Source organism: Gouania willdenowi, chromosome 13 (genome assembly GCF_900634775.1).
Source record: "Gouania willdenowi chromosome 13, fGouWil2.1, whole genome shotgun sequence".
NCBI classification, from domain to species: domain Eukaryota; kingdom Metazoa; phylum Chordata; class Actinopteri; order Blenniiformes; family Gobiesocidae; genus Gouania; species Gouania willdenowi.
The window spans coordinates 25685154-25712639 of record NC_041056.1 but is presented as its reverse complement, the minus strand read 5'-3'; the positions used below and the strand labels follow the sequence as shown (position 1 = coordinate 25712639).

Genomic DNA, 27486 nt, shown 5'->3' with positions numbered 1-27486 from the left:
ATCTGAATAATACACAATGAGGGATTTTCATCCAATGATGTGCCATGACAACAAGCAGCAGCAGTCTTTGCTTTGCTTAGTTGTGTATCTCTCTTTGTGCAACCCTTTAAACACCATTTCATTTGTGTGTGTGTGTGTGTGCTTGTGTTCTTGTACTGTATGTGTGTAGGAGTTCATTTGAAAGCAATAACAAATATAACTTTTAAATAATTGTAGCCGCTCTTGCAGTTGAACATGAAACCAAAAACAAATCATTAGAGAAATAATAGACAATTTAGTTTGAACAAATGAAATTTGCGACGCAAGCCGTGTTAGCGATGTTTTCACCAGCTTGTTGTAACTTCTGCTGGGATTTGTGCTTCCATAGCAGACTGAGAGTGTTGGAACAAATGCACGCTGGCTTTCTGTGTGAGCGAAGGCTTGATAGGCAGGCTGCCAGCGTTTCTAACTACACATCAGTACCCTTCAGTGCTCTCCATTCTGATCACCAACACCACACTCACAACACACCTTACCTCAACCACATACCTCTCCCCATTAACACACTCTGGCCTCTAATGGAGTTCACTGCACACCACTTTCCGCCCGAGCACACCGCGGAGGAGTGCGGCTAATAGCCGTTGCACAGTTGGAATACATGGGTGTGAGCTTGATGTAATGTATGCAGCTGGAATAGTGATGGCAGACAAGTTTGTGCGAATGGGCCCGGCCCATCTGTACGGTGGTATCTTTCATAAATGAAGTGAGCTGAGCTGTGATGGCTGTCTCTTTTAGCCTGTGCATCAGTGCCGCCGCCCTGTTGTGATGCCTTTACTGTGTCTTGTCTTCCAATCATGAATAGTAAAGGAACGTGTCACATCACCTTTCGAGTTCAGACTTCAACATGACTCAGACTAACGGTTTGAGCGAAATTGGTGCAAATGGGCATTTTATTCATGTACCTTGTTTTGACCGCATTCAGCATTACAAGAGCCAGATAGCACACTTGCAGCAGAAGTTTATCTTTAGGCATATATCTCCCACTGTTTTGTAATTTTTTTGCAAAATAATCTGATAGATAAAAATATCAACTGTATATAAATAGTTTTTTTGTTTCTTTTTTTTGCTTTCTAGGAGTGGAAGCCGTGTTTTCCCAGCAACCACAGGACCTGGTAGTGGTTGCAGGCCAGCCAGTCACATTACCGTGCACCATTCCCGGATACCATGGGGTCGTCCTCTGGATTAAAGACGGGCTGGCACTCGGAGTGGGCCGAGACCTTTCAGGTAGAAGTCATTAACACAACATGCTATGTTTCTCTGTTCCCACTATTTCCTGTAATACCACCAGGTCTCTAATGTGGGCTTACTGTATGTTCAAATGGGGAACTAGTGTGATGTTTTGGCTCTATTACAGAGCAGGATGAAGCAGTAAAAATTATGTCTGTATAATGGTACACAGCCTTAATTATTATAATAATTTTAGGCTACAATCAGACAGCAGGTTTTAATGCACTATTCATATTAAATACATATCAGATATAGGACCACATACAAAAGTGGCCTCTCTCAGATTTGAACAAAATCAAATTTGTGCTGTTCAAACAGTCTTTAACCGATCAGATACAGCATAGGTCACATATGGCCAAAAAACAAATAGGATTTGGGTAACAATTGCTCTGCAGAATCGTGAATCAAGGCATAATAATAACCAAGATCTAAATCAGTGTTTTTTAAATATGTGTACCTAATTGCACTACTGGGTATATACTTGAGAGAGAGAGATGATAAAAAAAAACTATAGAATATATATCTATTCAGGAGCCACTAAATCAGTATTTTTCAACCTTGGGGTCAGGACCCCATGTGGAGTTTAAAGGTATTGGGGACGATGTGTTTTTGGCTTCAACTTCCGGGTGGTTCATCAAGACTTTTGGTCCTAATTGTCAATCATTCTGGTGATATGTTTACGTAAAGTCTTCGTACGTGCTAGTCTCTAGTTAGTTTTTGCTTGCTGCGTATGCACACTTGTCACTTACCAATGGTGAGTCTGACATAGTGGGAAAAGTGCAAATCTTCTTTTGGAAAGTAAGCTTGCATGAGCGATGCCGACACACACTTGTAAACAGAGCTTTGGACTCGTGCACACTCTCTTTCTAAACTTCAGAAAAATCTTCCTCTATTTTCTGAAAAATGTAAATTTATTTTTTGATTTTTTTATTATTTTTAAATTAAAACAACACACAATTTTAAACAACTGTAATTCTATACTTTCACTTTGTGAAATATAAAATATATGAGCTCAAACATGATCAAAAACTAATTCTAGAAAAAAATAAATAAATATTTAGGATCGCCAGAAATTCTTGATACCAAAAATGGGGTCACAATCCAAAAAAAGGTTGGGAACCACTGCACTAAAAACTGTTTCATTCCACTTTGTTATAAAATGTGATTATTTAAAATGTGTGTTTACATTCATTCATTCCATCATTATGTTCTATAGTTGTTTTTAGATAGTTTTTTAAGCAAAATTGTTGTAGTCGGACAAAGGGGGTACTTTGTCCGACTACAATAAGAGAAAAGTGAAACTTGAGCCAAAAATGTTTGCAAACCACTGATCTAAATGACACAATTTGTTGTCAAACCACTGATTTCTCCAACAATCAGGATTGATTAAGCATGACTTTCACCAACGGATATAAATCCATTGCTCTCTGGCTTTGGAAAACACATCTGGAGCAATGTTTGCGTAATTAACTGTCAGTGACCAGTACAGCCTGAATCAAGTCAACCCATTCCCTACCAAGGTCAGGTGAAGGCATAGAGGCCTGGTTTTCTTTGTAAGAGAACGAGGCTGACAACAACTACGTTTGATAGCTTGAGACACACTGAAAGCTATTGAGAGCAAAAGAGAGAAAGCATAGTTTTGTTTTAGGTCAGAGTTTAGTAGAGATATCTTTTTCTCTTTTATTGATTTGACAAGACCATCAAGAAAAGACGTGTTTGCTGCCGTGGTGAAGGTTGTGGGCTGAAGAAGGAGAGAAAAAAAAAAGAAGAAGCAAGTATCTTAGGTCACACTATTAAGAACATCTGTCTGATATCAGTACAAAGTTTAACACTCACGGACAGGATAAAGCATCCTTGGCAGCCGCACAACATCATCCTGTTGACGTTTGAAAAGGACATTCAGGCTTAAGATGGAGCGTCAAAGTCTTAAAAAATGTGCAGGGGCTTCATTTGAAGAGCAATGTGTGCCTGCCATAGGAAGATAGTGAGCTGGAATCAACAGCATGATACTGGGACAGTGGCAGAGTGCCTTCCATTAAAGCCAATGACACTTAAAAAAAAGTAAAGTGCTCCACAGCTGTCCTCTTTTATCACTCCTGCCTACCTAAACACAGAGCAGGAAGAACAAAAAAAAAAAAGTGACGCAGCGACATCGCTGCAAACTCGCACAAGGGAAAGGAAAGTGGCAGCTGTATACATAAAAAGTGCGACGAATCAAATGTTACACGGAGCGTTCCAGTAATATAGGTTTGCTGGGCTATTCATAGAAAGAAGCTGCGTTGGCAGCACACTCAGCCTGGGACCTGTTTCCATTCACAGGAGCAGTGATTAAACCCCGAGAACTCTGTCACCATTCAGCGCAAGAAATTGCAGAACAAAAACCAATGATTTCTATCTGTTTCTGAATTTCCTTTTTCATTCCCTTTTGTGTCACGCTTTTCCACTCCAATTAAAGAAAAGTAAAGTAGCCCCACAGCAGCTCGACATACCAATCAATGTCATGAATATGGATGATCCAACACGTATCTGCTACAGGAGATGATGGTGAAAATGGACAAAGCAGCTCTAAGTGAATTCTCTTGCTGTGCACACAGAGCAAGATAGAGAAAGAAGTGTTTGTGTACATCATTAATTGCTTTTGTAGGAATATGAGAATAAGCTGTTGAATACAGCAGTTGACAGTAGACCTTTGGAAGCAGCAGAGGTGTGAAGAGTACGGATATACTTGATTGAAATTGGACTGAAGTACAAGTAATAAATACATAAAATACTCAAGTACAAGTAAAAAGTAGCTAAATTAAATAGTACTCAAAGTAAAAGTTACTAGTTACTTTCACCCCATGTTTATTTTTGCTAATAAATCTTGCCACAGTTACAGTAAACATCTGTATATACTTAAAAAGGAAGAGACCAAATCTTGCACAATTGGAACTTAATTTATTTTTACACACATGCATCTGTATAAAATATAAGGTTTGCCAATTTTTTTTCTTCATATATATATATATATAAGTATGAGCTACATTTATGAACTCTAAAACAGTGCCATGCCAAATGTGCTATGTAAGTAACAACGTAATAGGTAGAATCCTGAACCCAAAGAAGTGGCTGGGCTTTGATATATAATACAATATGTAATCCATATGTTCAATGTAGACCATGAAATGGAAATGAACAAAAAAAAAAATAAACACAAAAAATTATAATTTACTCAGTAATGGTTGAAATTACCAAATTACTTTACTTCTTTTAAAACGTACTTAAAGCTGATATACAAAGTTTCTGATAAAGCCATGTTTATGTATGAATCTTTTGAAATGCAAAAAAATACCTAACTAGTCTTTTACTATGGTCTACTGCTGGTGGTCATTCATATAAATTACTGTATATAAGAAGCTCCTTCGTCCTATAGACCCTGAGTGTGCCCAGCCAATAGGCTGAGACTTCCTGTTTTTGTAACTTTCAATCAAAGTGAATGCAGAACTGTTCACAGAAACAAGGTCGCGCGTCACAACAGCAAACAGGTAAATACGATTTTGGCTCTTACCTGACCCATAGACCTATATCAATGCGACCCAATGCGACCTTGTTATGTTCCGTGATGCGCATGCAGAAAAGTAGAGGCGTGGCTTCATGTTAGATTGGTAGAGGCTAGGGGGAGGAAGTGGAGCTGTAGAGGGCGGGATATCGAGACGTCCTCTCAGAAACTCCGGATATCAGCTTTAAGTACAAGTAAAATTACAGATTTTAAAATATACTTAAAAAAGTACAAGTACTCATAAAAACAACTCAATTACAGTAACGTGAGTACTAATAATCTATTACTTTCACTTCTGGGAAGCAGCACATTGAATACTGGTCACCTGCCATGGTAAACCCACCCCTCTGTCCTCTCTTGGTTACACTGTGTGAAACATGCTATAAATCAACAGGCTTGTGTGTCTGTCACATCTGCACAACCACACACATACTCACACACACACACACACACACACACACACACACACACATACACACACACACGTGCATGCACGTACGCCATTGATTTAGCCTGAAGACAAATCCATTCCCTCCTGATGGATTCATTACTCCTTAATGGGCCTATTTTACATTGTTGGCTTTGGGTAACACATTATGTCTTTGGAATTCGCTGAGATCTTAAGATCAATGGCCCTGCGTAGGCATACATCACATGAACACAGGTCTTCAGTCTTTGTCAGTGACAGAGTCATTTCAATCTGATTTACAAAACACAGGATCTTATGAGGTAATGCAAAGGCATTAAAGGGCGTTTCTATTCTACGGAAATGAGATTAAAGGATTCTTATCATTTACAATCCAACACCACAAGTTCAAATGACTTTTTTTTTTTTTCTTTAAACAGGTAATACATTGAGAGAAAACTAGAAATCAGCCACGTTCTCGTTCAACAAAATTATTTTTATTCAGTCAAAGGCACAGAAGAAACACAAAGTCCTTTGTTTGACTGCCAGTGATGTACCATACATGGCCTCTACCTGTAAAACCCTTTGAACCAGCAAAGCAGTCTGCATATGAAGTATGGAGTCAACTCAAGGTGTCTTCATTCTCATTCGTGCAATGATCATTACCCTTGTGATTTCTAGTGACATTATTGCTTCAAATCCCATTATTGAACATAAAACTGAAGCAAAATGATTCTCTCGGTGACCCTCTGGACATTGTGGTTTTGTCCTCTGATATTGTTCAATGCCGTATAAAAGTGGAAAGCACCCTTTAGCAAATGAATGTGAATAGAGACTATTGAAGCTGCACAGAAGAGTTTAAAACAATGAAAAATAGGCAGTTTAAAGGAGTTTTAACACAAGTATCTTATGCAATGATCATCTAATCTGTTTTTTAAAATAGCTTGTATCATAAAATAAGGCCCTTTTATATTTCAGATCCAATGAAACAACCAACAATAATCAGACTTTGAAGGAGTGTTGTCGTTGTTTTTTGGTAACACTTTACCTGAAGTTTTATATAAGGCTGACATTACGCTGTCATTATCCGTCATTAGCATGAATAAGGTGTTGTGAAGGCTGTAATTAAAGCTGATATCCGGAGTTTCTGAGAAATATATGTTTATGTACTGTACATGGTCTACTGTCAGTGGTCATTAAGTCCCACCTTCGTCCCATAGACCCCTATACAAATGGAAACGAGCGCCGTGATCACCCAGCCAATAGGCTTTGACTTCTGGTTTTTGGGACTGTCAATCAAAGCGAATGCAAAACTGTGCACGAAAACAAGGTTGCGCGTCACAACAGCAAACAGGTAACTTTGATTTTGGCTCTTAACTGAACCATAGACCTATATTAATGCGACCTTATTATGTTCCACGATGCGCTTACAGAAAAGTAGAGGTGTGGCTTCTGGTAGATTGGCAGAGGCAGGGGGAGGAAGTGAGGCTGTTTAGGGCGGGACATTGAGAAGTTTCTCAGAAACTCCAGATATCAGCTTTAAGTGTTGTTTACTAAATTATGACACCTTTGAAACTATTGTGGCATTTTTTGAGTTAGGTGGAGGGATTTAGTGGGGTTAGGGTTAAGGTTAGGATTAAGGGTTAGGTTAACGAAGGGTTAGAGATAGAATAACAACACTTAATGACAGCCTTCATGACACCTTATTCATGCTAATGACAGATGTCATGTCAGCATAATTTCAGCCTTATATATAAAACTTCATGTGGTTTTTTTTTTTAATTATAGACACAATTTTGGGGTTCAAGAAAATTAATTGAATCAATAAACCAAGAACGTGCCAGCAGAAACTCTATCACTTCATGCAACCATAAACTAAACAAATGTGACCAAAGCAGAGAGTATATGGAAGTTTCCAGGAAATGTAGAGATTGTATGTATGCATATGTACGTGCACAGACGTTTGGTCTCTGTTTTAAAAGCACATCATTTGAGCCGAGCTGTATTAAAATTCTGGCCGTGTCCTCCGATAAAACACCCAAATCCAATCCTGCAGTTTCATCATTGATCAATGTATTACATAAGTTGGTGAAGAAGAAAAGTTCATTCTTAGCTGAAAATCATTCACATTTTTCAGGGAACATTATTCCATGAAGAGACATTGTGATCTCATTCCACAGACTGTATCCAGAATAATTAGAACAAGAAACAGGAGAGGAAGTCTTCAGAGAAGAGCACTTCCGTAACTGTGTGAAGTACTCCATTGCGCTTCCTGGTTAAAGGGGATTGTTCGTTCTGCTTATTTGCCCCAGCGGATAATTTTACTAGGCAACACACACCCACAATGCATATTTGAATTGTAGTTTAGGGATGTCTTTGAAACTCTCTCGCTTGACATGAGTAAAATGCTCAGGACCATTGAAAATTGCACTGCTTTCTTGCATTATTAAACCATATATCATCTCAGTGAGCAATACTCAGACAACTCAAAGTTGAGCTGTTGCTGTTTATGGTTGCAGTAAAAAATCACTCTCAAGAATGTTGCAACTTCACCTGCAGCTCATTAACATTGTCAGAGATGCTATAAAACGTGAGAAATGAACAATCTACATGCAGTGATAAAGCTGTGGGCTTCTCACCTGCGTGTAATTATATTTTTTGTTTTTTTTTTTAAATCTTGTACACAACATATTCTTGTGTAGTGTTTTTCGTTGGTAATGATGTCGTGCTTTGATCTTGCAGGAGTTTTAAACAAACAAAATGTGCTCACTCTGCAGGATATCCTCGTTACACGGTGATCGGCGATCACAGTTCAGGAGAGCATCATTTACGAATCCAGCGTGTCGAGCTGATGGATGACGCCCTTTTCGAGTGCCAGGCTGTCCAGGCTGCCATGAGGTCCCGTCCTGCGCGTCTCACTGTGCTGGGTAAGAACAGTTAAACACAAAAGCTCCCACCAAATAATGCCATTTTGTTTTCTTAATATCAAAGAAATAGGAACAGACTGGTATTGGGTCACATTCTCCTTCTTATTTGTGTCTTCACTTTATAGTCCAGTGTTTTTCAACCTTGCTGTCACCTGAAATGTCTAGTAATTGATTTGGAAAATAATTACTGATTAGAAACATATTTTTTTTTAATTATAATTTTTCAAATTAAAACACACATTTTTAAACAACTGTGTTGTATACTTTCACTTTGTCAAATATAAATCTAGTTATTAAAGGCAGGGTAGGTGATTTTCTAAAGCTAGCATGATTTTGAATGTAGCTTCCACAACGTTTCCGCTTTTACCCCCTCACCCCTCCCCTTTGCACTCCGTCTCACTCACATGCACTAGCGCCGCTGCTCCAGAAGCAGACCTCAGCCCATCGCTTGTATTGTGTAGAAACTTTGTCGTCTAACGTCTCATTCAGCAGTAAGTACACACTAAACTCATCATTATACGTATATGTTAAAAAAAAACTTGACTAAAAACTCTGTTTTAAGTCCGTCACCGGTGACGCACTTTGAGTGTGGGCTCGTGCATGCGAGGGGTCGAGAATGAGCAGGGAGAGGTCAACCTCTCTTTTCATTGGCCAAAGTTTTTACAGGCTTTCAGCTGCTATAGATGATTGATTGTTTTTGTTCCTTTTTCAGAACACATAAGATCTTAATTTCTGTCAGTACATAAAGAAAATTTCATCCAATAACTTATAAAGTGAATCTGGAGAAAATCACCTACCCTAGCTTTAAGGTCAATGATACAATATCTGAGCAGGAACAACTTGCTACTAATTCTGGCATCTCCAAATTTGTAATACAATATAAAAAACATGATGAAAAAGTAATTCTAGAAAAAAATGTCAAGAGTCGCCAGAAATTCTTGAGATCAAAATCCCTAAAAAGGTTAGGAACTACTACTGTAGTCTAACAATTATTTAGCAAAGCACAATTGTTTGAAGACAAAGTCGGGTAATGGTCGCATTGGGGCAATATGGTGCTGTTTATTAAAGCTACTGGAGACAAACATCTTTTTATTTGATTAAGACAGAAGACATAAATCAAAGATTATTTGCTTGAAAAAAGATATATATGTTAAATTTGCCACTCAAAAGGGCCAAAACTCTCCATATTTTTTCTCAAAATACGATATGAATCTTGATATTTTTACTTCAACAAAGTCTTACCAGTCTTATATGGGTTAAATTTGCTGATGCAAAATGCCACATAGGCACATTTATTAACAAACAGCTGCACAATTATGTCCCACTTTTGGCCTTTTCCTCCCATAAGGGACAGCACGAGTGAGTGTGTCCTGTAGTGTGGCTTGTTTAAGTCAAGGTCTGGGTTAAGACGCACTCAGAAATCCATTTAAATGTGCATTTTATGCTGTTCTCAAAAGTAGAGAAAGTAGACTATACATCATGAGAGGCAACATTGTAATTTTCCATATCGCTAAAATAGAAATCTCGATATATTGCCTATGCCTAGTTGGGAAGTCACTTTGGCAGAGCTTTTGGTGGCAAACACAAGAAATCACGGTAAGAATGAAATAAAAACACTTCTATGCATGAATAAAGTGTAAAGATACTAACCAAGTCAAAACCAGAATACCTATTTCTTATGACAACAAAAATCCATAGGATGGTGACAATGAATAACGTTGAGCAGATATACACATAGCTACCTTTACCCCGAGGCAGTCTTGATAAAGAGCATAATAAATTGTCCACTGTGACAACTCTTAGACAAAGGATGTATTTTTAATCACCAAAGTGAATTTAATCAGTGATAATGTTTTCCCCTCCAGCGCACAATGTCTATATGACTAAAGTTCGACAGACTCTTACATTTTCACTCCAATTCCCGCCCTCTGCATCCAGCCTCCATTTTCATTACCACCATAAGCTTGAGAGGTTTTAGGCTCTTAATTAAAATGTATTGGGTCATCATTCAGTGTTGCCATTTTTCCCTTATTGGGCACAACTCATTCATACTCACAGCCTATTCCAACAAAGGGATGGTAGAAAGAAAACGTGTGGAGTCAATGACAGGCCAAAAGAGAATAAAAAGAGGAACAAGAACAAAGAGTAGAGAGAGAGAGAAGAGAGAGAGAGAAGGGTGTCTGCTACACAGTATTCAACACAAGGAACTGATCTGCCTTATTGATTCAGGCTAATGAAAAGTGAAACTAACAATTTGTACGAGAGAAAGCAGTCAGAAAAAGAGAGAGGGAGAGAAAAATTGTCGTATAACATTTATTTGGCAGCCAAGACCCGTGCAAATGGATGAGTGAATAAAATATGGATCCTTCCACTCAAAGAGCTGAAAAAGCCAATGTGGCAACACTTTTCAGTTTTCTGCTACAGTTGGTTTTATTCTACCTGTAGGTCTACACTTCCTAAAATGATTTGCTGCTCAGATGTTTGAGTTTCCCACTTTTTTTTTTTCACTATTGGTATTTGTATTGTTGGTATTTGTATTCAAACAGACCATTGATTCTAGGGGTGGAGGTTGAGGGATGTGTTGCACATACTCTTCATACCCATACATGTTTCGATTTATTTTTTTGGGGTATTCTCCTACAGTAGTAGTTGGTAGGGGTGGGATGATACAGTGTGTTCATGATACAATAATATAGACGTTGGAAAAATAAACATACTTGTATTTGACTTTAATTCTGAACATACTTACTCTGGATATGAGCATTCAACTCAAAATAAATATAAATAATAAAAAAAAAAACATAACAATCTGGTGTATAGTAGATCGTGTTGATTTTATCAGTCCCCCATCTCGCGAAACCACTTTTACCATTGACGATACATCTTGTGACATTATTATACTGCAATATCCTGTCACACGTTATATGGCCCCGTAGTTGGCCAATCAAAAGACCACTATTTCACTGTTCAGAGGCATTTGTGATTTGTTTGTTTTACAATTTCCATTTTTATACAGTATATATATATAGTATTTAAAGAGTAACTAAACCCCTGACTTCTGCTGAGCTGCCACTAGGAGGGAAATTCAAAAAAGGCCTTGATCAACCCACACCGCTGTGCGCAGAGACAGACGGTGATACAATGATGTATCTGTAGACACACATGTCGAGTTCATAGGCTAAAATGTGTCAGTACAACCACAGGCACCCACAATCATGACGTGAAGCTCACACACAGCCTTACAGACACCACTCAGGGGCAAACTACCCTGCTCTCTCACCACTTCACACACATAACTATAAGACGAACACACACATCCGCGCACACGCAGAGACAGACGGGAATACACACATAGCACAGATGTGTCTGTAAATACACACAGCTTGATAAACCCTCGGATTAGTGCAAAATCTGCTCTTTATAGAAGCACAAAGTCAAAAACATCACTACATACGGAACACAGTGGACTTCCTCATTGGCTGTCAATCAATGCTGACTGAGGGCTGTGATTGGAGGAAACCCTCTCCCTCCTCTCAGCTTATACAGGAGGGGCAGGGCCAAAAGTGAAAATTGATGACGCAGAGGAATCCGGAAGAATTCTTTTCAACCAATTGCAAAATTCAGTTGTAACTAGGCGTTAAACCTTTAGTGGCCAGTATGATGGATATTTTACAGCTAAATACACAAATTAAAATACTTTTAATAAAATGTGAAGAGTGGGACTAGGATCAATCAACAGCACTACTTAATACCCAAATACATATGTATTCAGCAGAAAAAAGTTGGTTTGAGGTTTAGTTACTCTTTAATTTGTCAAAAATCTACAATGGGTTCTTAGGTCAAAATATACCGTTATGAGTTTAATTAAATTCACACAAAAACATAAAACAAATAAAATAAATGTGTATGTTGTCCCCAGTGTGATCCTATTCAAGGTATACAAGCCCCAGATCTTGTCTAGATTTTCTGATCCACGTGACCTTAATCAGGATAACTGAGTGTAAAAAAATCAATAGAAAACCTAAGCAGACTACTTGGAGTAATTAAAACAGTGAGACATTATTAGCAAGTGCTTGACTTTGAACTGAAAGTAGCAATTGGCCCAACTCTACTTATGTAATTAGAACGGCTTCAAGAAAGCCTTTATTACCTATTTGGCTTATTGAGCTTGAGAAAGTTTATCATTCCTTCCTGAAAGCCTGAATAGAAAGATGTTTGTTTAATCCCTTGCCACACTCGCTGACTCCTGAATCCAAGAAGAACTCTAAGATGACATACACATAAGGTAATATAGGAAATATATGCTGGACTTGTGTCACCACAGACTTCAGGCTGTCAATGTTTTGCCATCACTGACTGTGTCTATTTATTTGCAAGACAGCGATGGCCAAACACGCACAGAGATATGAGTATAGGCTTCAACACATTATTCTTAAACACACCTTAACCTAGCAAGGTAAACACACACACACACACACATTTCATTGATCAATACCAGCCAGAATGCCTTTGTGTGCTGTATTGAATGAGCTCCTTTGCTGTTGACTTTGATAAGCTTGATAAATAAAATGCATCCATTCACAAACAAAATTTGTATCTACATTACTTCCAAATCAACATGATGTTTGTTTGTCTGTAATGCTCCATAATTTATTTATTAGTATTTCTTTAAAAAAAAAAAAAATCCAACAAAATTCAAGTTAAAAATAATCAAACACACATCTCTGTAGTTATTAAGTTCCAAATAGCTGCGGAGGGTAAGGAGACAAAAAAACATAATTCCAACAACTTTATTTTGTCTTCTTTTTCAGGAAATGTACTTTGAAATTTACTTTGACCTCCTGATATGTTTCGACTTCCAACTGTCAGTCTTCCACAGAGGCATCTACTGGGGGAACTGACGGGGCCCAATGACAGAAATAACTTATAAGGACACATGAAACCAATAAGTAGATGACACAGGTGGCAGTCACAACATATCAGGAGATCAAACATTTCCTGAAAAGAGTTGTCTGAATAAATGAAACCTTGACAAATTAGACACCAAACAAGCTTTAAGCAGGTGTTTGCACAGACTCCCTCCTGTTCCACAAATGCCACAAAAGAATCAAGATCTTGTGAATTACTCATGAAAAAAGAGAAAGTGATATTTAAGGCCAGGGGAGACCCAAGAGGCTAATTATTTCCCTTTGCAGCAAGTTGGCACCATTTTCTGACCTTTTGATCTAATGTTTCTGCCTGAAGTGAGGACTACTAGAATCATCTTTAAGGAGCTTACTATTGTTGTATCTCAGTCTTTTTCTTGTAAACTCATCTTAAAGGTTCTTACTTTTCTTTTTCTTTTACTTTTAACTTTATGTATCATAAGAATCATATTTTTTTCTCACGTTTGATAGTATTCTATATAAAGCCTTTAAAGGATCTTCAGTGATGGATAAGAGCTTTAGGTATGAATGAAATGTTTTAAGTTCTTATACGTCCTTCATTTTTAATGAACAGCTCTCACAGCAAATTGAATGCCAACCACACGTAATTATTCCTGATGCTTTCAGATCTTTGTGTGCATGTGCTTTTGTAATAATATTTTTTGTTGTGTGATGTCAGGTTTTTTTTGTTGTCTTAGAGCTCCCTTATGGCCTGCTTGTGGTAAAAAAAAAAAAAAAAAGATCTTCCAGTAATTGTTGCAAGTGGTGAAACCTAAAGACTCCACAAAGAGAAGCATTTATTATCACAATGTGATGCTGGTTGTCAAACCAACATAATGGATAGCATAAGACGATATTTTGTTCAAGATATTTGATTATCACTTTTGGCGTTGTTAATGTTGTGGACCTATGCTCCACTAATGATATTCATGTACACAAAAGCCCAAGGGTATCTTTTGTTATCATCAGTTCTGACTGCCAGAGCTGAATCAGCCATTTCAGTGGATGAGTCGGAATTCATTATTTCTCAAGGATCACGCTGCCATCATTCCAGTAATGGAAATGAACTCAGAGGGCAATAAAATAAGAAGAAAAAAAGCCTTAAATTAAAAGTTTTTTTTTCTGCTTTATTAAAAGCTTCAACTGTTCAACCAAATCCATAAATGCACTTTTTGACAAAGGTACCTTATAATAAAAATCTAGACAATATTTGGAAAGGCTTTGTTTATTATATATTTTTCAATTGTTGAAATAAAAATGATTTTTAGGTTGTTGTTTTTTGTTGACCAACAGAAGCTTGTTGGGTTCATTTACGTAACCCCTTTAAAAACAATTGGTCATTTACATTGAGCAGTGTACTGTATGTATGATGCATTATGAAGGATTTTTACATCATGTTCACAGATGCGCATCCACTAAAATAATATATTGTGCATTATATTCTGCTTCAAACACACGCTTTGTGAAACTTTAAAAAGCCACTTTCTTGGATGAATTGATATCACTATTTAAGGTGAATGAAATCACTCATTCCTGTATTCTTGATACTCAGTACTACTATTATAAATGTCTGACCAAGCCTCATTTCCAGAAACACTGATTGAATTTCACAGTATTGCGTCTTAAGTAGCCAATTTGTCTTTTATAAAAGTCCATTTAAGTCCAGTCAGGCATCTCAGTGCTAAAGGAAGAGATAAGGTGTCCTAAATGGCAGTCGTTCTTGAAGAAAAGTTAACGGTAGAATTCAAATTACACTGCCTTTTCTGCCATTTTGTCTGCAACAAGAGATGGGATCCTAACTACATCTATAATATCTGAGTGAGTGCGAACAGGTGCATCATTATAGGAGACAGGCTGCATGTAGGATTTATTATATATATATTTTTAAAAAACAGTCTTTACCAGGAGGAAATTTGACGTGAATTCATCTGTTCTACAAAACAAAAGCACTAACTGTGAGCAGGTGCTGTGCTGAATCCAATTCACACATCATAGAACTATTTCTTAATTCATACTAATTATTAAGTTTTTTGAAACAAGGTCCAGCCAGAAGACAAAATAGCAATCCAGAAGCTCCTAAATCAAAGTTTAAAAGCTGAATGCTAATTTTTTTGCTCACACTCACAGATGCCCACAAAGTTTTCGAGCACAGCTCAGCCGGGTGGTAAACAGGGATGTCAGCACCCTCCCAATCTGTGAAGAGCAGCTTCTGGGGCTGCACATGGCTGCACTGTGACGAAGCGTACGCAGCACAGCTCTGACAGTTCTGGCATTTTCCCGCTCCTCATCTCATCTTCATCCATCCCTCCTTCCATTTTTCTGTGGCGCTGTTTAGAGAGATCATGACACTAAGACTAGCAAAAGCGTAAGAAGTGCCTCCATATGGAGTTTAATAAAATGTTAACTGGCACTAATCTTCTGCCTTTCTAGCTCACACACTTCCAATCGGATCTTCATTCTAATTCCTTTGCCTGCGTTATCTACTTCTTGAACGTCATTATTTGCAGAGATTTTTGTACAATGGATCTACAATCCAAGGATGGTGCGTGGGTGATCATAACATTTTTCGGCTAATCAGAAGTATATATTATGCCAACAAATTATTGTTGGATGATATCTGTTGAAATATGTTCCTACTTAAGTGACACTCAGGAGTTTTAAAAAATTAATACAACTAAACTAACAATATTTGATGGAAATCATTTCGATAAAAAGCTTGCAATGTGCCCTTTATTTTTGTCCGATACCACCTCACAGGAGAAACAGAAAGGACTGATGTATAAATAATGTGACATGTACTTAAAGTTTACCAAAAAATAAAAAGACGCAGAGCAACTAAATGTCTGTTCTTTAAAGCCTTGCATAATATGGTGCTTTCTCATAAATAAAATGACGGAAAACCAAGAGTTGTGCAGAACCAAAAGAAATGACAGCTTTTCAAGCACTTACAATGTGACCAGTATTAAACCCCAAACCCACTTTTTTCTGCTGAATACATGTGTATTTTGGTATTAAGTAGTGCTGTTTATTAATCCTAGTCCCACTCTTCACATTTTAGTAAAAGTATTTTAAATTTGCATATTTAGTTGTAAAATGTCAGATATACTGGCCACTAAGGGTTGAACGCCAGCTATTACAAGTAATTTGAACTTTCACAGTTGGCCCCGCCCCTCCTATAAAAGCTGAGAGGAGGGAGGAGGGTTTCCTCCAATCACAGCCCTCAGTGAGCATTGATTGACAGCCTCAATGAGAAGATCCACTGTGTTTCGTGTGCAGTGATGTTTTTGACTTTGTGCTTCTATAAAGAGCAGATTTTGCGCTAATCAGAGAGTTAATCAAGCTATGTGTGTATTTACAAACACATCTATGCTATGAATGTATTCCCGTTTGTCTCTGTGTGTGTACGGACGTGTGTAGTCCGTCTTATTTCTTTGTGTGCGAGGCAGTAGGAGAACAGGTCTGTTTGTCCCTGAGTGCTGTCTGTAAGGCTGTGTGTGAGCTTCACATTGTGATTGTGTGTGCCTGTAGTCGTAGTCACACATTTTAGCTTATTAACTCAATATGTGTGTCTACAAACGCATCATTGTGTGTATTGCCGTCTGTCTCTGCGCACAGCGGTGTGGGTTGACAGAGTGGGCGTGTCTTAGTGCTACAGCAGTAATGCCCATAATCAAGGCATTTTTGGAATTTCCCTTCTAGAGGCAGGTCAGCAGAAAGTTGGGGTTTAGTTCCTCTTTAAAGTACTGAACATTCTATTGTCCTACAAAATGTCCTTGTCCTCATTGCCATTGTTATTATCTCTCTCCTTCTGACTGTCTTTCTTTGAATAGCTTGTATGGCTGATAAACCAATGGGCATGGAGGTGTTAATTTTGCCTTTGATATGAGTCATTCTCCCTAATGTCATTTACCAAAGTTGGAAATAAAACCTTGAATGTATGCACGGTAACAACTTGTTTTTATACACTGTTGTAATACCAGTAAATATATTCATAGAAGACAATTCTTTAACTCTCCTATTAGCCTAACACATATACCATTCACATTTGCCTCCAGTAAAGAAAATTGTTGACCAAGACTTTGTTAATTTGTTGAATAAATAAATAACCCCTTGATAATGAAACTTTGACCTGTTATCCAGCGCTACCCTCAGGCTTAAACTAAATTAGAATTAATCTATCTTGAATAGTTAGTTAGACCCCAGCGGAACACCATTGCATGCAATGTGTTCAGCACATTGAAAAATACCATCATGATAATAATAATAATTTTATGCTCAATCAATTATACCTATCAAGTTAGGAAAAGTCATGAAACAGTAAGCATTTTTTTATGATAAACTTTGGATGTGGTCAAATTGACCCTAAGGATAAGAGGAGGGTTAATAAGTCAATATAACATATTTCAAGTAGGAAATAAATAGACACATATGATTATCCATCATTGTGAAAGATGTTTCTCTTTTATTGTTTTCATTTTCTTGAATGTGTCTGAGGCCATATGACTAAAGATGTTCTGGTTGTCAAACAGATGTACAATGACAGCATTTGCAGAGGGGCAGTGATTTGGGCCAGTGAACCACACGTGTTTCTTTTTCATCCACCTGCGCATGCTTTGCTTTTTATATTCCTCGCCTTGCCTATACGTTCCCCCCCATCTATCTATCATGAACTCTACAAGCTGTCACAGTGAGGTGACAAGCAGCCCCTGCAAACATTCTTGTGAAGAAGACAGAAAAGTCAAGAAGCAAGTTGTTGTTGATCGGGACGCGTCTGCTGAAGCACAGCGCAGCAACTGCTACATGTTGCCGAGCTTCACCTTCAACTTCATAAACCTGTACATTTATGTGATGCTCATTTATTTGCCTTAAAGCACATTTTCTTCCTTCAGTTACGCTATTGAACAACATAAAGTTCTTTTAGGATTTAATTCATGTCTTTGTAGGAAAGCTCTCTGATTGGAGGATAATTTCTGATGAAACATATTCAAAGTTAATGTTTGACAATTAACTTTACTGCCATGTGTTACATGGACAAATGTCAGCTTATAATAGGGGAAATGCATCATTAAAGCATGAACATATTAAGGAAGCACCAATCGATTGGCCACCAATTTCCCTGATTTCGGGCGATCGGCCAATCCTTGCATATCAAACCGATCTTTTGTGCCAATTTTATTTGCAAGAGCAAAATACTGCTGTGCACTTTATTTTTTGGCAAAGAGCTCAAAACAGGTATGCAGTGTAAGTTGTTGCACAACTTTTGTTTATTTTCAAAATGTCAAAAATTAAAGACTAAAGGAATTGATATAATTTAGTAGTTTGGACAGCATTGTTCTAAACTTGCAATAACTGCCTCAAGTTTGTATTGTTTCATTAGTATTGTTTAATGTTTTACAATAAAATAAGATTGCAACATTCAAGGTGTATGTCAGTTGTCAAAAAAATAAAAAATAAAAAATTAGGATTGGCCAAAAATCAGAATGGGCAGATCAGGCTTTTTAAAAATTGGTGATCGGCCAGAAAATTGCAATCAGTGCACCTCTATTATATATGTATTTAATATGTGTGCATATACTTATTTATTTTCATAAATAACTGTTTAAAGAAAGCAATTGTTTAAAAAAAAAAATCAAATCTAAAAAGAAAGAAAGGGTACACTGAACTACATTACGTTGAGTATAGTTTACCTTAGAACAATTGGACATTATTAACTAGAAAAGTGTTAAAAGTTGGAGTAAGATATAATTCCTCCTTGGATCCCTTGAGCATTAAAGGAAAGACAATCAAAAGGGATCAGATAGAAAAGGAATGGACTTAATCTATCCAATGATTTGCATTCTTTATGATCATGTAACTATTTTTTTTTTCATCAAGTCCGTCTGTAGAAACACCTTCGCAATTGAAGTGCCATCCCTGTGCTGTGATGTGCTGAAAACCTGTAATCACTGATATCTCATTAAAGGCTGTATTCAGCATATGTTCATGGCTACAGTGTAGGTGTCCCTGAAAGCCCAGAAGAATGCAAATTTGTGAAAGTGTTGAAAAGGATTGCTTTATTATCCTCAAGATAAAAAAAAAAAAAAAAAAAAGAAGTGAGTGAAGTTGAGTTTGCAAGTGAGTCGAGCCAGTAATTAAAGAGGAGCAATCAATCTGTACCACTGACCACACTACTTATGCCAAATCCATTGAATGGCTGCAGTAAAAAGCTAATTTAGAACCATTAGGGACTGCCGAGTTTGCAAACAGCCCAGTAATGATGACTGCTGATCCAAGTTCAAGGCTTGGCCTCCGTACAACTGTCAGACCTGGCAGTAATAAGACCCATCAATGGGTGTTCTCTGTTTAAAAAGGAAGAGCAAAATATCTATTTTGAATATTGTTTGAGTCTGTAGAGCCAATTCAATTGATGTTCAGCTAAAGGCAGAATTTTTCCTCGTGGACAAAACCAATTCATCCTCACCAAAACAAAAAGATCAAAGCTTCTCTTCTACCATTTATCATCTGCTTTTTAGTGAAAATAGTTCATCACATTTCAGGAATTTCTAAAGAACGCCTAAGGTAGTCGGCTTTTATTTCTGACTGTCACAAACTGTATCTGTAAGACTTAACACAAAAACAATTCTCAAAAGGTTTACAGGATGGAGGCAACCGGGCACTCTTTCTGTGTTCTTCTCTTCACCCCTGTTGTTCTGTTGGCACCCCTCCAGAAGGACATGACCTGGAAGTGTACCAGAGCATGGATTGACTCTGACTTCCTCTTCCATGTCACTTCCCAATGCATAAACTCCAGCTGTGCTGTACAGTCTTGTAACCTTCAAAGGAAAACCTACTGTTTAATGACAGTAGACATGTCAGACCATAAGGTCAAAAGCTGGAATGGAGGGAGTGAGAAAAAAACAATGATGACAATGATAGAACCATTTACAGTGGCATGTTTTACAGACCATAGTGCATTATTATACATACCATGAGTATCAATCTGTGTAAAATAAACCCACTTCTGATCTCACTTTGGGCAATTACTATGCATGAAAATGATCTGACAAAAATGCACAGTCTAAGTTTGAGAGCTGTCAGTCCTGTACCGTCAGACCCTCCTTACTATTCTTCTTACACCGAACTCTAGAGCTGCTTTATGTGCTTGACATTTAATTAATGTTTCAGTCATGTGTGTAACAGAGAGCTGACAGCAAACCAATAACCCCAAATAATCAGCTGTCACGCTCCTATCAATGAGTGTCACGTTCATTTTTTCCCCCCTACTCCTCCTTCGGATTCTTCAACCACAGAATGTGAAAGCTGTCTAAAAAGTCTCTGCTAATAATGCTTTTCTCGTGCTCCCTGTCTCATTTGCATACTATGCAGTAGCTCTATTCTTAGCGCTGGAATAAACTAATGTGATCTTCTTGACCTTGCTTCCATTTGCTGATAACGGACCAGGAGGTGACCACATTCTCACAAAGATTCTGTCTGACTTGCTTAGATCAGCACATTCTCTTGTCTTGATGTTCCTGTGCTGACCCGGGATTCCTTCTCTGCCACTATTACGCATATTAATGAAGACCAGATGAAAGGTAGCCAGACGGAATTAACGCTGCATTTCAAACTAAAGCACATTGTGAGAGCCAGTCAGTCTGAACTGGACGACATTAGACAAACACTTGTACGTGGGATCTTAGCGTGTAGTGCACTATTGCCTAGGATTGGCTGCAGCCTTCCATGAGCCACATGTATGGGATAAATGAATGTTAAATGTCTCAGAACACTGAATTATACTGATCCAAGTTGTCAGGGTTGCAATCATTCAGTCTAGTTGGAATAGAACACGTTTCAGTGTAACAGTTTTCCTGGTGCTTATATCGCATGAATGCAGAAATGTTTTATGTTAACTGTTGGAATAATCAAAATTCCTTCAATTTTGCTCAAATCACAACATAATACTTGCTTTAATGAAAAAGAAATTGGTCAAAAAATCTAGGAAATGTAAAGCGAAGATTCTGGGGTGCAAAAAAATGTTGAAATTACTCGTTTTTACGCATAAAATCTGTGGCCTACTTAAGCTCAAACTGGAATAGGTTTATTTAGCTCCCAGGGAATATGTATTTTCTATAAAAAATTAACAACTACATTTCATAAATAAATAAAAAGTATCTCCAATTAAATATGTGCATATCAAAACCATTGTGCATGGACATGAATCAAATATAAGTGTGAAGTTTGTGGGTGTACAGTTAGCATTAGCTAAATCTGGAGACTCATTGGATTTTGCATCTATATTAAGGATCTCACCTGTCCAGTAGCATGCTAAAATAACAGGCTTTTTATAGACAAACGTCACTCGCAGCTTTTGCTGAAGAGCCTTTTTTTAACCACACTTTTTTGTGGGTAGTGTCATATATAGTCAGACAAATTTTTTATTTTTATTTTTTTGTAATAAAGTGTGGCTTGGAGCGTTAAACAAAGTTATTAATGAGGTTGTGTGAAGAGAAGGAGGTCACGTCTATTCTCACAGTAAACACCTGACGTGCCACCAAAGGGGATTGGCAAGTGACTGAATGTTGCACTGAGGAAATGCATGGTATAACTAAGCAAATTGGTAGTAAGTCTGGTAGGTGTCTTTGGTATACTAAACAGACTTTATGAAAAGTAAAATTCTGACATACATTTTAAGGAGGCTGATCAGTAATACGAATCTGACTCCCCTCGAGCTGCATTTTGCTAAACCACATTGTAATTGATTGTTGTGTCCTGGAAATTCAAATCAATCTGCACAAATGCATTACGAAAGCTCAGAGTAACCTAAATATATAATATGTGCCAGTTTATTTTCAGTTATATAAAAAAATTCCCTGATCGACTCCACACCAGATTAGGTCATGTTTTGCTTTAGCAGAACTAGCAGAAGAATGGCTCTTTCCACAACAGAATACAGCAGTCTTCTCCAAAAGATTACTGAACTGGAGACTACAGTGCGAGGAATACAAGTGAACATTGAGGTTAATGGACACTGTGGATATGATAATGATACGACTGTGCCGCTGTTTCAAAACAGCGGAGTGGATAAAGCTAACTAGCTACCAGCCCGTGCTAACAAAGGTATCAGGCCTAGGGAGGATCCTGTTCCTGTTGATAAGCCAACAGGTGCGAGTCCTCCCTGGAATACCCTGGGAGCTAAGCCTAAGAAAAAGTCATATCCACTTCAAAGGCTAACGGGCCGAGCAAAGCGCCCTGATATCAATAATGAGACGGACTGTCCTGCACTGGCTTCGCAGACTGCAGCCTCAACATCAACTCCCTTGTCTGCCCAGGCACAAAAGTGGACATCTGCTAAAGGCAGGAGTATCACCAAGTCACAAACCCAGTTTCATGTAGAACTGGGTAATCGATTCGCCCCACTGCTGAATGACCTAGGATCTGGCTCTAATGAGGTCAACACAAAACCTTCTGGAACTGCGAAGACTGAAAGTGCTTCAGGAAAACAAAAGCGACATGGTAGGCCAAAGCAACAACCTCACACACTGATAGTGGGAGACGTTTCTGTTAAAGATGCTCAGAAGATGTTTAGCAGCAACGTGAAAGTGATCTGTTTACCTAATGACACAGTATCAGACCTGGCTGACAAAATCTTGCATATCGTTGCAGATTTCCCACATTTGGAAAATGTTGTGATTCATTTTGGGTTAAATGATTTAGCCAAGGAGGAGTCTGAGGTGTTAAAGCAGGATTTCACCCATCTGCTAAAAACTGTGAGCTGTTTACAGCCTAAAGTGTTCATCAGTGGCCCGATACCTCCAGTCCGCAAAGGAGATCTGAAATTCTCAAGGATTTACTCTTTGAATAAATTTCTGTCTTCGGCTTGTGCTGCCCTTTCACTAAATTTTATAGAAAATGTTCCTTTTTTTGGGAACATCGTCATCTTTTTAAAGCAGATGGACTGTGTCTAAACAAGGCTGGAGTAAAACTCTTCACATCCAACTTGTTTTACTTCACCAGTCACACTGCTATCAGTTCTGATAAAGACAGAGGACAACATGTACCATCAGAGAACAAAATAACAAGGAAAGAACATGGAGTCGATGAGCTTCCAGCAAGAAATAAAAATCGCCAAAATTAAGAGGTCAACCCAACCCCCACATCTCAGGACCCACCTGTTTCACCCCAAAATTCACCTACTTCCACCTCATCCAGCTTCTCTCCTACCCCTGCCTTCTTGGATTTAACTGCCCAGATGAACGAGCTGGTTCTGGCTGGCACAAGACTGACACCCCATCCTTTACCCCACCATGGTCCCATCTTATCTCCTCTAAAGAACCAATCTGCACCACCCATCCCTCCTCGACGATACCAGGCACAGGATCACTCTTCTCCTCAGGCCAGCTGTGTTCATCTTAGAGCAACACAGGTCTGACTATTTTTAGGAACAACCAGAAAAAGTCAGGGCCCTATGGAGTTAATGCAGCTTCTTTAATTCCTGTGGTGACAGGTGACACAGGTAAAATTGTGAAATTAAAGAAAAGCAAAAAGCTTTATAGAGATAAAAATTTGACTCCTATAACATGTCATCCAAAAAGTCCACCAGTGTCTCCAGTAAAGTTTTTAAAATTAGCTCTTCTTAATGTTCGATCTCTTGTTTACAAGTCACTAATAATTAATGATATTATTTTGACACATCACTTGGACTTTTTATTTCTTAATGAAACATGGTTGAATGATGGTATCAGTAATACTATTCTCAATGAAAGTGCACCACAAGACTTTATTTATTTAAATAAGTGTCGTACTTGCAGGAAAGGTGGTGGAGTTGCTGCCATTTTTAAATCAATATTTCAGTGCAAAGAAATAATATTTGGGGATTTTATCTCCTTTGAATATATGTCATTCTTACTGAAGGGTGATTCAAGAGTTCTGTTTTTAGTCGTTTATAGACCCCAAAATATTCTGGAGAATTCATGGATGAGTTTGTTGAACTGCTGTCAGTTGTATGCACTGAATACAACTTTTTAATAATAACAGGTGACTTAAATATTCATGTAGACAATAACATGGACAATACTGCCAAAGAACTGTATGCTTTAATGGATACTTTTGGTCTTACACAACATGTGACTGGTCCGACACACACTCAAGGTCACACTTTGGATCTGGTTATCTCTAAAGGTGTTGATATCTCTGCTGTTGATGTAAGAGACTTAGCTCTATCTGATCATTTCTGTCTTTTTTGACCTAGAGACTGTAACATCTGTTCCCCCTAGTTATGTGTGTTTAAAGAAAAGGTACATAAATGAGAACACAAGTGCACAGTTTATGGAAGCCATAGCAATGACACCAACATTGAGTGCTGAGACAGTTGATGATCTTCTGGATGAGTATAATAGAAAAGTCTGTAATGTCATAGATGTGGTGGCTCCAATCAAAACCAAGAGAAAACCAAACACATAGAAAACACCTTGGAGGAGGACTGAGACAATGCAGAATTTGAAATTTGACTGTAGAAGAGCTGAGCATAAATGGAGATCAACAAAACTCCAAATTCATCTAGAACTGTACAAAATAAGTCTGCGAAAATTCAATGATGGCTTGTTCAAAGCAAGGCAGCAATACTTTTCTGAAATTATTGCCAAAAATGTCAACAACTCTCGCACGTTGTTTTCTGTAATTGAAAAGCTCACAACACCCCCAGATCACATAGCCCCTGAATTACTGTCAGCTGGAAAATGCAATGAATTTGTGGTATATTTCAATGAAAAAATATAATCAATAAGGTCAAACATCAGAACAAACCAGCAAAATCACAAAAAGCTTGAACAGCTTCAACCACTGAGGGATGAGTCAACTACAATGTTAGAGTTTATTACATTGAACCCAAAAACAATAGAGGAGACTGTTCAGCAGCTGAAGCCATCAACGTGTTGCCTTGACACAATACCCTCAAACTTCTTTAAAACTGTTGTAAAGTCAATTGTCACTGATTTGTGTCAGATAATTAACTGCTCATTCCAATCAGGCACCGTACCAAAATCCCTGAAAGTAGCTGCTGTGAAACCTCTGTTAAAAAAGAGAACACTGGATGTCTCTATACTGGCTAACTATAGACCAATCAGCAACCTTCCATTCATGGCCAAGATCATTGAGAAGGTGGTCTTCAACCAACTGAGTCAATTCTTAACATTCAACAAAATATTTGATAAATTTCAGTCAGGTTTTCGTTCTCATCACAGCACTGAAACTGCTCTTATCAAAGTGATCAATGACATAAGGTTGAACACTGATTCAGGAAAAGTATCTGTTCTCATTCTGTTGGATTTAAGTGCTGCATTTGACACTGTAGATCATACAATTTTGTTGCACAGATTGCAAACATGGGTTGGACTAAATGGAAAAGTAATGCAATGGTTTAAGTCATACTTGGAGGAGCGAAGCTATTTTGTAAGCATTGGAAACTTTGAATCTGACAGACTACCAATGTCCTGTGGGGTTCCTCAGGGATCTGTTCTTGGACCTTTTCTGTTTAGCCTTTATATGCTTCCTTTAGGACAAATTTTACAGAACTGTAAGGTTGATTATCAGAGCTACGCAGATGACACACAACTATAACTATCACTGAATCCAGATGACTATGGTCCCATTGAGGTGTTGTGTGACTGTTTAGAAAAAGTAAACTGCTGGATGAGTGAAAACTTCCTTCAACTAAACCATGACAAGATGGAGGTGATTGTCTTTGGTAACAAGGAAAAGAGGACTGCTGTCAGCAATTATCTTGAGTTTTTATCTTTAAAAGCTAAAGACCAAGTCAAAAACCTTGGTGTTCTGATTGACTCAGATCATTAACGGCTATTGTGTCCTATTGTGAACTCAATGTGTAGTCCCAATTCTTAGTCATTATTATACAAAAATTATTATTGTTAATTATTATTACAAATATAATTACACAATACGATATATACAATGCATCATAATAATTACGGTATATAAGATATATTATTTTGTAATGTATTGACAGAATACATTGTTCTGTTCCCACCCTTATAAGGAGAAATTGTTAAAAAAATAAATAAATAAAAAATAGCTTTATGCCATTATTGAGTTGTCCCAAATAACACAGAATAGCATTAATATTCTCTATGCATTCTTATTCCTTGTTGCTGTCATTTGTTTTTTATAGAAAGAGGAGATGCATTCGAATTGTCATTAAATGTACAAATAATGCCAAATTACATTATTATTTAATGTTTGATCAGTTTGTCAGCGTTAATCAAGCCTTTCTTCCAGTGATGATGCTTTTCCAAAGGACTATGGCAGCTGCCTCTAGCCTTTGATTTCATCTTGCCCCAGATCTACATTGTAATGAGCACTCAGGTCAATCAATAATTCACTGTAGTTTCGCTTATTAAAAAACTGAGCAGGAAAAAAAAAAAAAAACAGATCAACTCATGAGTAAAAAGGAAATAAGACTTTGATCAGTACAATTGGGAGCACATATCACAGTGTTGTGACACTTTCTTCTTCTTCTTGTTCTTCTTCTTCTTCTTGTTCTTCTTCTTCTTCTTCTTCTTCTTCTTCTTCTTCTTCTTCTTCTTCTTCTTCTTCATCTTCATCTTCATCTTCTTTTTCTTTTTCTTTTTCTTTCTGTTTGTCAAAGTTGAAAGGAATGGAGAAAAGAAGTATTATACATTGGTGCCCACAGTATGTAGGGGGCTGTTTAGTTATTTTTATTAATAACCACCATGTATCTGTGTTGTTCATCTGCTTTGAGTTATTTAGATTCAGAGTTTTATTTCATGGTTGCTGGAAATCTTTTGTTTATCTTTCAAGCATTTGTCTCCCATAAAATATAATGATAAAAAACAACAATGACAAACTTCTCTGACTTTGATGTAATTACCTATTTGTGTTTTTTAAAAGAATGGAATAAACTAAAAAAAATTATACCTCCTATTAGCACTAAAAGTAGTATTCCTGTTCGAAAAATTTACAACATAACATTTTAAAAATGTTGAGCTTTTAATAAAAGGCCTGAAGCATAAATCCATTCCACTGAAGTGCAGGTAAATCAATTTGGTCTTTGCTAAGTGTAAATTACACACTAAATAGTCTTAATTTATAAATCAAGACGATATGCTTATTATTTTCTTGTTGTAATACAATCTATCAATCATCACATGCACATGCACAACTCTAACTTTTTGTGTTTGTCTTTTTATTTTCATTTTTATAACAGTTCCCCCAGAAAATCCAGTCATCAGTGGAGGACCTGTGGTGAGCCTAAGGGCCGGTGACCCTCTCAATCTCACCTGCCATGCTGACAACGCCAAACCTGCCGCCTCCATTCTTTGGATTCGTAATGGAGAGGTCCTGAATGGGGCCATGTACTCCAAGGTAAGCACAGAGGTGTGTTTCATTCCAAGTACGTAGATCACCTGAGAA

The 27486-nt window shown here is 37.6% G+C and overlaps 1 protein-coding gene across 7 annotated transcripts in view; it reads left to right on the top strand.

The window, feature by feature from the left end:
• The window catches only part of kirrel3b (kirre like nephrin family adhesion molecule 3b), a 193413-nt gene that overhangs the window by 108012 nt on the left and 57915 nt on the right, over nt 1–27486 (top strand). For all 7 annotated transcript variants that reach the window (XM_028465175.1, XM_028465173.1, XM_028465170.1 and 4 more), the window contains exons 3-5: nt 1114–1263; nt 7988–8137; nt 27281–27438. In XM_028465175.1, coding sequence (XP_028320976.1) covers nt 1114–1263; nt 7988–8137; nt 27281–27438 — 458 coding nt within the window. The remainder of the gene's footprint in view (nt 1–1113; nt 1264–7987; nt 8138–27280; nt 27439–27486) is intronic.